At 30.7% G+C, this 11,961-nt stretch overlaps 1 protein-coding gene across 1 annotated transcript; it reads left to right on the top strand.

Moving 5' to 3' along the window:
• Window positions 1–3,544: 3,544 nt before the first annotated feature.
• Window positions 3,545–11,700, top strand: LOC114162927 (ras-related protein RABC1-like). The gene is made up of 7 exons (XM_028046942.1): window positions 3,545–3,734; window positions 3,871–4,001; window positions 4,260–4,328; window positions 4,454–4,519; window positions 5,965–6,086; window positions 11,026–11,154; window positions 11,381–11,700. Exons 2-7 carry the CDS (start codon window positions 3,875–3,877, stop codon window positions 11,477–11,479), a joined length of 612 nt encoding a protein of 203 aa, XP_027902743.1. The 5' UTR covers window positions 3,545–3,734; window positions 3,871–3,874; the 3' UTR covers window positions 11,480–11,700.
• Window positions 11,701–11,961: the final 261 nt, after the last annotated feature.

Below are 11,961 nucleotides of genomic sequence, written 5' to 3'. Positions count from 1 at the left end.
GTATTTTTCATCTGATCACACCATTAAGTATACATTTTTTTCTTTTTGCAATTTTATTCAATAGTGTATCATATCATTTAATCATTTTTACTTCTTAATAATTTTACTTGTTTATTTTTATTATGTAAAATACTATTTCAATGATTTTTTTATATATTTATTTTTATTTTCTAATTCATTATCATAAATGTAATTTCACCATCACTTTTGTATAAAAATCTTTTATTTACTATAATATAATAATTTAATGTTATTGTCATAAATCTTGTTTACAACATCCAATGTAGATTAAATTTTAAAAGATGAAATATTTATGTTTAAATTTGAATTATTATTAGTTCAATATTTTTTCTCTGTCCAATTTCATTTAATATAATTTTTATTGGTGTATAAGAAAAGAGATTAGTAAAAGAGACATTTGAATTATTTTAAATTTGAACATTTGTTTTTTCTATAACTTTTTTAAAATACTTTTTAACTTTATCAATTTTATTTCATTAATATTTCAAAATTTATAAATATTTTGTCCGTCGTTAAGTTTTATTTATCAATAATTATGAAGTATTTTATATAATTTTTTCACTTTTATCTATTTATTATTTGATATTATGATCTCAAATATATACAATGATAATTTTTTTTAAATAGTTGGCATTGAAGACAAGAGAATATGCATGTCGTTTTTTATATCGAATATTTGTTAATATTGTATTTTTTTAAAGTCTTTTTTATTTTTTTATAGAAAAATTAATTGATATGGGAACAATAATAAAATGAATATGGGCAAAGTATAAATATACTCGTTACTATGTGAGATAATGAAACCATTTCCTATCGTCTCCTCGCTATCATACTTGATTACAACACTTTAATTGAATTTCACATTTACATAAAAAAAATTATGACAAAAATCTACTTTTTAAATATAACAACAATTCCAAATCATCATTAATTTCCTATTTTTTTCAAGGGTCTTACTAACCAGTGTCTTAAGGGCACTGATTAAGGATAGTTAATATACACGAAATTTTACAAAAGTACATAGTTAAGTGTGATATTAATTAAAATCTGACCTAACAACTATTAATGCAATTTTATTTTAATTAAAAGACAAAAATACCCATAAGTGATGTACATATGTATTTAATATTTTATTTAATATTTATTAATAAAAATAATAAAATAATAAAATAAATGTATTTTAATGTTTAAATATAATTAAACATAAAAAAGTTGAAATTAACAAAAAAATCAGAAAAAAAAATAGTGTTGAACATCTAAAATTATAAAAAAATAATAATTAAAGTATCAATTTTGAGTAGAGACTTTAAAAATTCCAAAGTCCTAATTGTATAAAAAACATATTGTCTAAAAATTAAAAGGATATTTTTGTCTTTAAAAATATGTAATATGCATTTATACTATTTTAATTAATGTATTTAATTATTTCAGTTTTCAATGTAAAAATTATAGTACCAATGCACATTAATGATTCCTTAACCAGTGTCCTAAGGGCACTGGTTAGCATTCTCCTTTTTTCAAGGATCTTGCTAACCAGTGCCCTTAGGGCACTGGTTAAGGATAATTAATATACATTGGATCCTAAAAAAGTACATAGATAAGTGTAATATTAAATAAAACCTGACCTAATAATCATTAATGCAACTTTATTTTCTTTAAAAGACAAAAATGCCCATAAATATTGTACATGTGTATTTAATATTTTATTTAATGTTCACAAATAAAATTTAAAAACTAATTAAATAATAAAATAAATATATTTTAATGTTGCTAAAAATTAGATATAAGAAAATTTAAATTAACAAAAAACCAACAAAAAAATAGTGTTAAACATCTAAAACTTAAAAAAAAAATAACATAAGAAAGTATAAATTAACAGAAAAACCAACAAAAAAAATAGTGTTAAACATTTAAAAATGTTACAAAAAAGGAATAATTAAAGTGTCAATTTAAGACTTAATTGATTTTTTTTTCTTTTTAGTAGACCTTAAAAATTTCAAAATCTTGTTTTGTAATAGTAAGTTATTGTCTACACATTTAAAATGGTATTTTTGTCTTTATAAAATTGATTATGTGCATTTATACTATTTTAATTACTGTATTTAATTATTTCAGTTTTTAATGTAAAAATGATGATATCAAAACACATTTATTATTCCTTAATCAGTGTCCTTAGAACACTGGTTAGCATTCTTTTTTTTTCAATGATGTTTGTATTGACTGTGGTTCTTCCATCACTAAAGCTTATTTTAACTTCTCTCTCCAATCATGTTAGTTGTTAAAGTGAACTTAATGTATTAATAAAGTACTTAATGTTAAACAACAGCCTTTTAAAACACAGATGAAAGTCTATTTATCAAGAAATTACTAATGATCTTGACTTCATTTCAACAATTTTCAAACGAAACTTTGATTTTTTTTTCTAATATTAAAATGCGAGAAAAAATTATATAAAAATCAACTCGCCACTTCCTCAATTTTTTACTAGTCAAGCTAGATATTTACTAAAAAAATATAAGGAGAAAAGACTAAAATATGAAGATCTATTTTTTCTTTTTGGAAATAAATCATCGACAAAATCTATCAATACTTTGTATCAATAACATTTATATTTTATTATATATATTACATTAATTCTTTAAAAAATATTATAAACTCACTCACTCACACTATGCATAAAAATACACTTACTATTATATATATATATATATATATATATATATATATATATATATATATATATATATATATATATATAATTTATTAGTCTATTATTGTCTTAATGCAGAAGTTTATGCAATTGACCTTCTATCCAGATCTAGTTTATTATTTCTTATGTAGCAATTATTCTTAAAATATAGAAAAGATTTAATAAATTTTTGAGTACTTTTCTTAAAATATTCTAAATTTGATTGTAACTTAGTTATGTTGAAGATTTTCGTAATTTTTGAACCCAAAAGCCGCAAAAGGAAATGGAATTCTAAGCAATATAGTGGTAAATCTTTAATGAATAAATATCTTGTATAATATAAATGAGGACATAAGCTTGTCGATAAAAAAAATTAATACATAAAAGCCTGAATATACTAATATGTTTAAGTATAAAAGTTTGGCAGCATCTCATACCACTTACAGAAAAAAATGGCTGCCACGTATACCCATCGAGGAACATCAATATTTTAATTATTCCAATTCACTTTCTTTTATTACTTTCAAATGTTTTAATCTTTTAGTTAAATTTCTATTCCGTACCAAAAAAAAAAATACATGGAAGATAAACAGTAATTATGTCTATTTGAATTTTGAACAAATAGTACACACATAATAAATTTATTGATTTTTTAATAATTTTCTTAAAAATATACTAACAATTCAAATAAATTAAACTCAAAACCTTTAATTTATCTTACTCATTATCAAACAATGCATTGATTATTTAGTCTCTCTCTTTTTTTGTTAAATCTTGCAATTTATTTTAGTGATTTGTTCAATGTTTGTCATGGTAATGGTGGCGAGTGAGTGATAGTGACAAAAATTAAATCTCAGAATAATGATAATGATTAGAAAAAATTGAGTGTCTGAAGGGGAGAAAAAAAGAAAAAAAGTGGAACGGTGACCCGGTAATTCGGACAAAGTTCCGTTTTATTTTCCTTGTTATTGTTGCATTCTGAATTCCTCTGCTACCAGTTCTTTGTTTCTCTAAATAATCTTAGGTATGCTAATTTCTCTCTGTTTTTTTAATCACTATTTTGATGTCAATGCACATTTTTCTTATTGATCAAATGAGTTTCAGAATCAAATGTGCGTTTGATTATTTTGTTTTAAATTGCTATTTGATCGTTGAATCAGTGCGATGGATTCATCCCCGGAATTCGACTATTTGTTTAAGTTGTTGATGATTGGGGACTCGGGTGTTGGCAAGAGTAGTCTCCTCCTCAGTTTCACTTCTGATTCCTTTGAAGATCTTTCTCCCACAATTGGTTCGTTTATATATATATTTATACTTATTTTTTGCACATTTCCGTAACTCGTGTTCCTTTGTTTTTTAATCATGGGTTACGCATATCATTGTCATTGTCACAGGCCATAGGATTGCTAATGCTACAGTTTGCTATTCAGTGTGAAATGTCACTATTGTTCTTGTTTATGCATAATGCCCTCTGATTGTTTGAAAAAAAAAACAAGGTGATCTAGAGGTTCATGCTTTTATATCTTGTTTGTTTGATGTCTCAATGTAGGGGTTGACTTTAAGGTAAAGTTTTTGGACATCGAAGGGAAAAGGCTGAAGCTAGCCATTTGGGACACAGGTTTTCACCTATGTCTATTTATTTATGATTGATGTTCCAGTTTATAAGATTATGTTTCTGCAAATTTTTGCTCAGTATAGTAGTGCTAAGTATGGATAATGATGTGGTGTGATTTAATTATGCAGCTGGTCAAGAGAGATTCAGAACATTAACGAGTTCTTATTACCGAGGGGCACAAGGGATCATTATGGGTGAGTTTCAATTCTCTGTCTTCTCATTCACCACCCTCCCAGTCATATTTATTAATTGGGTGAAATGTTTTGAATTTGCATGAATATCACTTCAACATATCATTGTGAGAGTTGAAAAGCATTCACGTTGCTTAGAGAGCTTAACTATACATTGATTGATAAATGATAGAAGACATTGTTCAGTAAATAATAAAGGAAAAACTGTAAACTGCCAGCTTGAACTATACAACTTTTATAATTGAAGTCTTCAACTTTTACTTTGTGGTTAGTCCTCAAACTCCTCGTATTATGTCCATAGACCCTTTTATTAACTTGGTTTAAGTCAGTAACAGTGACTGAATCAGGGCCATTTATTTAAAATGAATCTAGATCATTGGTTTATTTTTTAATTTTGTAAATCACATTGTCCAATGAGTTATTTCTTAGTTGAGAAAAGAGTAAAGGAAAATCATCGCTGGTCCATTTTCAAGTTCATGCTTACAAAAAACCATATCAGGTAAGTTTATCTTCATGGAACATATCAGACCAAGAACAAACAAGTAAATCTAGGTACTTGTGAAGAAGCTTTAGCTGCTCAAAAGCACTTTGTATAAAGAATTCAAAGACTTACCAAAGGATGTAAAGAACTCAACAACTTCTTGCAGGCATCCGAAAGCTGAGTCATGAAGCTCTGGCTTTTTTTTTTTTTTTTTTTTTGCGTGGGGGCCAAATTTACTAACTTGTAAATAAACTGCTGCAATAAACTTTTCAAATGTCTTACCAAGGGTCTAAAATGTTGACCTGTGCAGGCCCTTGGAGTTAGGCTTTGCTACCCATTCATCTTTCACTATCTGAACTAATTTCTCTGCCATTTTTGCTTGAATTGGAAGTAAGTCTTTTTCTTAGCAATAGTTTCAGACTTTTTAGTGTATTTAAGCAAAAACTGGATTGAAATCTCTTCCCTTACGTAATAAGAAATGAAGAGAAAAATATTTAATTCGCCAAAAATATCATACCTTACATACTAACCAATGATTGTTGAAGCCACCAAACATGAAAGTAAGTCTGTTTTACCTTCCTTTATGAATTCTCGATTAATTTTACTTTTTAAAATTTTTCTAAAAAAGTGATTTATAAAAATATAAAACAATTTAGTGGACATGATTATTTTCATAAGCGACTTAACTCTATTTAACAGAAGGGGCCACCGATATAGGATTAATATAGGGATGAAATGAAAGGTGAAGGTGCCTGTATGAAAGCACAGGGTAAAGATAAGCTTCTTTATGTCCACTTTTCTCTGCTTATAAAAAAAAATTTCCTACATATATCATGCTTTGGCTTATTAAGTTAATTTAGCTGTTGTTAGTAGGAATGATGCATTGATTTGGAAATAAGGAAATAGAACTTCCTGGAGATATATTTTTAAATTTTACGGGATTTTTATTTTTCTCAAACTGATGCAGTTTATGATGTAACTCGGCGGGAAACGTTTACGAATCTCTCTGAAATATGGTCAAAGGAAATAGAACTTTATTCAACAAATTCAGAATGCATCAAGATGCTTGTTGGAAACAAAGTGGATAAGGTATCTTCTATTATGCCAAGTTTTAGTTACATAGTTATCGGGAACTTAATCTGATGAGATAAATTATAAGTGATATAACGCCACCATTTATCTATGATGTTAACTAATCTCAATATGATGAGTTTATTTCAATCTATGAGAAAAAAAATAATAACATTTTTCATGGAGATTAAGCACTTACACTAGCCATTGGACATGCTACGTAGCACTCTTTAGAAAAGGTTAAGACAAACTTGAGATTTACTACCGTTCTAACTTAAAAAAAAAAGAAAAGAAAACACTAATACGACATAGTTTCCTGGGCATTTGTCTAAGGTGGGACACTCTTCTTCTTCGACCAGCTCCCACATCAAAGAAAAGGTTAGTTCTGAAATGAGGGTTTAAGTAGAGCTGAAACATTATGTTGAAGATTTTCTCAAGTCGTTCAATTAGACGTATGAAGGGGGTTGTCTATAAATTTTAAAGTGTTCTCAAAAGGTTTTTACAATGTTCTTTCGGACTACAAAGACACTAAGAGAAACACTACATGAGTAATAAAAAGATACAATGAATACTTTGGTTTATATACTGATTCATCCCTTCGGTGCAAATTGCAAAGGGTTCCACTAAACAATCAATTGTTTACAAGTAATTTTTAGTGTCACTTCTGCGTTACATAAATAAATAAAGTCTTTCGAGACCATCTACTAAACTCCCTTGAGTTTAGTGGTGAGTACAGAATGTCTCTCCTGACTAAATACATAAAGTCTTCCGTGACTATACAATAATAAAATGTTTTTACTAGGTTTCACACTCAACTGAATGTATATGAAATACAATCACTCATTGCCTAAAATCTAACCTCACACAAACATGAAGGATATATAATGAAAGCATACTCTTTTACAAGTTGTCTAATAGACAAAGTTTATCAAGCAGTAGAAGCCTTAACGAAGGAAAGAATAAGGGCTTATGCATGCAAATGAGTCTTTCGTGGATGTTTCGTCAAGTTTTTATGTGTGTTGAGAATAAAGAAAATAGGGGTTAAGATTAATCTTCCTTGTGTATAAACTACACATAGGATAATCTATTTATAATAGAGAGATGTACAATTAAAAAGAGTAACTGAAAATAAATAGAGTAAATAGAAGATATTGTTTGATATTGTGATTAATAATATCTAACAATATCTTAATAATATCAAACAATATCTAAACAATATTTAACAATGTGCAGAGCGAGTTTCTATTTATAGGAATTGCAAAAAGATTCAGAGTGACAATAAACACCCAATAGCTTTTTTCAGCAAGGCTTTGGGAACAAGAAATCTGAGCAAATCAGCTTATGAGAAAGAGTTGATGGCAATTGCTTTGGCTATAAATCATTGGCGTCCTTACTTGTTGGACAAAAAATTTTTGGTCACTACAGATCATAAAAGTTTAAAACAATTATTGCAGCAAAAGGTCATCACAGGGAGTCAACAAAATTGGATGGCTAAATTGTTAGGATACAACTTTGACATTGTTTATAAACCGGGAAGTGAAAACAAAGGGGCGGATGCTTTATCTCGGAAGATAGACGAGGGAGAATTGCGAGTGTTAACACATTTTCCAATGTGGTTGGATTGCCATATTGTCCTTTCGGAAGTCCATAATGATATTAAGCTTAAGGAAGTTATTGACCAGATCAATAGGGGAGAAAAAGAGGCGGCGAGATTTGAGTATAGACAAGGGGCTCTTTTCTACAAGGGCATATTGGTGCTTTCCGAAAATTCTGCTTGGATCCCAAAGTTGTTGGAAGAATACCATTCAACCCCTCAAGGCGGACATTCAGGGTATTATAGAACATACCGAACGATGGCAACTAATTTGTACTGGAGAGGCATGAAAAGAAGAGTTCAAGAGTATGCGCGCTCTTGTGATACGTGCCAGAGGCAGAAGTATCTTGCGACGTCCCCGGGAGGGCTCTTGCAGCCACTACCCATTCCAGCGCGAGTATGGGATGATATTTCGATGGATTTCATCACGGGGTTGCCAAAATTTAAAGGGTATGAAGCTATATTTGTCATAGTGGATAGACTATCTAAATATGCTCATTTTATTCCGTTAAAACACCTTTATACTGCAAAAACTTTGGCTGAGGTGTTTGTGAAAGAAATAGTGAGGTTACACGGTGTTCCTATCTCAATTGTGAGCAACAGAGATCCCATTTTTATGAGTCAATTCTGGAAAGAATTTTTCAGGTTGCAGGGCACGACTCTAAACATGGGAACAACTTATCACCCACAATCGGATGGTCAAACGGAAGTCATCAATCGCTGCCTCGAGACATACCTGCGTTGTTTTGTGACTGATCAACCTAAAGAATGGTGTCATTGGCTACCTTGGGTGGAGTATTGGTACAATACTACATTCCATGAGTCCACACAAACCACTCCTTTTGAAGTGGTGTATGGCAGGAAGCCCCCATCGTTAATACGGGGATCTCAAGGGGAAATATGAGTGGAAGTTGTTCAACGGGAGATTTTAGACAGAGATGAGGCTTTGAAACAGCTCAAACACCATTTACAGAGGGCCTAGGAGCGTATGAAAAATCAGGCTGACCTTAAAAGGAAAGAATGCAATTTCGACATAGGAGATTGGGTGTTTTTGAAATTGAGACCTCACAGACAAAAATCTGTCCTATCCAGAATTAATGCCAAATTGTCTGCAAGGTATTATGGGCCTTTTGAAATCATTGGTCGCGTGGGAACTGTAGCTTACCGCTTGAAGTTACCGGAGACAGCTAGAATTCACCCTGTGTTTCATGTGTCTTTTCTAAAAAAGGCGATAGGAAACTACCAAGTGCAGTCTGAATTACCTACAGGCTTGGGAGGGGATTGTGTTGACACATGGGTTCCAATCACAGTGTTGGCTTCGCGAGTAGTGGTTAAAAAGGGTGAACAAGTAAAACAGTGGTTGATACAGTGGGCTGCAAAACCAATTGAAGAAGCCACTTGGGAAGATGTTGTGGTCATACGTAGCCAATTTCCTCATTTGAATCTTGAGGACAAGATTACTATTAATGGAGGGGGCAATGATGGGGATTGAGTAGTAAGCATTGGGCCGTAAGAAAGGATTGTCCAAGAAGCAACCACAAAGCCCAAAGAGTGGATTGTTTACAAAAGAAAAGGAAAAAAATGAGTTGGCAAAAAGAATTAGTTATAGAGAGAGAATAGAATCCCTTTTATTAAGGAGGTACGAGAGTAGAGGGAGGGGAGGAACGTGTTATGGTTGGACCGAGTAGTTGTTACGCTACTCTGTAAGGAGCAGTGCTCTGGGGTATTAGAAAGACGTATCCTTTCTAGTACATCTTCTTCTTTTTTGCCGATTTCAGCGATAAATAATACTATTACCGTATCCATTCCACCTTTACCTAGTTTTTTTCTATCTTTATATTATTTGTTTGCGGCGGTCTGCATCAGTGACCTAGCGCTTATGTGTTGTCCTTGGTATTAGAGCTTTTCAAAATATATGTTTGAATTCTTACTGACACCTCGCTGTTATACTCCTTTTGTTGAGTAAAAAGATATGTTTAATCTATGTAACTATGTTGATTGTATTGGCTACATAGTAACGAGCATTAGTTGCTCAGGAAGTAGGTTGTGCGTGTGTCAAGATCTTTGAAGTTTTTAAGTTTGTTCTTTTAAAACATGTGGATAACCTTCTTGAGCGTCCACTATGCTATTGAAGTTGTATGTAGAGATCATAACTGTTTAACACATCAACCTTCTAATGCTTTTGTATAAGTCATCTAATGTTTCTTTATATAACATCCAAATTAGGATAATTTGATGATAACTCATGAGACTTCTATTTCCTCTGTTTATTTGACATCTAGTATTTGGTTGTTTGTTGGTTCTCTAAGACATCCAATGAAAGTCAAACAACATCTATTTGGACTAGAAGCAATCTTAGGTTGATTCACACTTAATAAACTTATTAGATATACCAAATCTTGGTATTACTTGTTATAGTCAAAGAGGGGTTACACTTATTAACTAATGTGTGGAGTTGCGTCTAATCATATTTGTCTTAACACTGCTCATCTCCAATAAAAACCACCAACTAATGTTTTCTCTACTTTGAACTCAAGATCATCTCATGAATTTTTCTCTGTTGAGCACCTATTCTCACTTGTTTCTTTTGCTTAAAACCTATGAGATATTATTAATTATGAATGTCATGAACTCTTGGTTATTTTTTTAATTGTTTTTAATATTAGTCCAATGATATTAAGTGTTCTGTATAGCTGACCTCATTGAGTAAAATAAAACCTATTATGTACATACCATAACTTAATTAATCTCTATATAAAAATTTAGAATAGCAGTCATCCTATGCACTATACAACTAATGGTACTCTTAGGCCAAGCCATAAAGCATTTGTTATTTGAGACTAATTACTATGCATAACTATATGCTCTCTCTTCATCTTCTAATTAATCTTCATTCATGTAAAAAAAAATTATATATACTCAACATTATACATTTTTTGGTTTTCAATGATAGATGTATACCGTTATTGGGGAGCAGTTTTCGGCTAATCTTGTCTTAGTTATGTTTTGTTTTTAGTTGAGTACTTTTGACTTCTGAGTCCTCTTGATTCCTAACCTTAATTGCTTATCTTCTTTCCTCTAGGAGGATTCTTTATGTATTAGTTTTGTTTTAAAGAAAGATACGTAGGAAGGTTTGTTTGCATGGCTTGTTGTATTTAGTTTAATAGAAATCTTGAACTAACTTGGTTCATCGGCAATAGGTTACCATTGCAAATCTGATTTTCAATTTGTTCCGTCGATATAAGACTATTTCAAATCTTGGATTTGTGTGTGATATTAGAACCTGTCACCATCACTAAATATTTATTTTCACGGTCTTCGTTAGAGGACATGACATGCATGTGGATAACATTTTCTTTTCAGGAGAGTGATAGAGTTGTAACCAAGAAAGAGGCAGTAGACTTTGCCCGGGAGTGTGGTTGCCTATTTATCGAATGCAGCGCTAAAACTCGAGTTAACGTACAACAATGCTTTGAAGAACTTGTTCTAAAGGTATGATGAGTAACACACACACACACACACACACACACACATATATATATATATATATATATATATATATATATATATATAGAGAGAGAGAGAGAGAGAGAGAGAGATAACTCTGGTCCATAACATGGGAAACTTGGAAACGGATAAGCATTCTATGAACCGTGATAATCAACTGTTAATATCATAGAAAATGGCTAACTTTTTTATTGTTATGTATGTGCACCAGATTCTGGATACGCCTAGCCTCATAGCAGAGGGCGCTAAGAGTAAAAAGAACATATTTAAGGACAAGCCAGCCAACGATGCCACAACTAGTTGTTGCTGATATTAAGAGGCTAGCTATTTTCACTCCAAACAAACTGCATAGATAGATCTCCACGAGCACTGAATCAGTTTCCAGAATCAAAGTTCTAACACTAGTTTATTGATTATTTATACTAGCTGCTGAAAAAGCCTCCAAAAATGAATGTTCCTGATTTGACTTGAATGTTATATGTAGCATGATCATGATGGTTGCTTACCTGCTTTTTTTTTTTGGATTTTATAGTTTATCGTTGAGTCACATTTAATTTCATTTATAGACGTGCAAGAATAGTTGATATCATCTTACGGAAACCAGTTCAAATTGTATGGTAGAATGAAAACAATTGTATAAGACTACAATTTTTGTTAATAAACCAGACGGGTATGTTCTCTACGGAGAAGTCATTGGGAGGAAGACTAGCTTTAACATATGCACAAATTTAAATTTATTCACTGTTGTAACTAATTCAAGTAAAGGTTGTATGTTGTAGTTGGCTCTATAAA

The sequence above is a fragment of the Vigna unguiculata genome, chromosome 9 (assembly GCF_004118075.2).
Source record: "Vigna unguiculata cultivar IT97K-499-35 chromosome 9, ASM411807v1, whole genome shotgun sequence".
NCBI lineage: Eukaryota > Viridiplantae > Streptophyta > Magnoliopsida > Fabales > Fabaceae > Vigna > Vigna unguiculata.
This window is presented reverse-complemented; position numbering and strand designations above follow the sequence as displayed.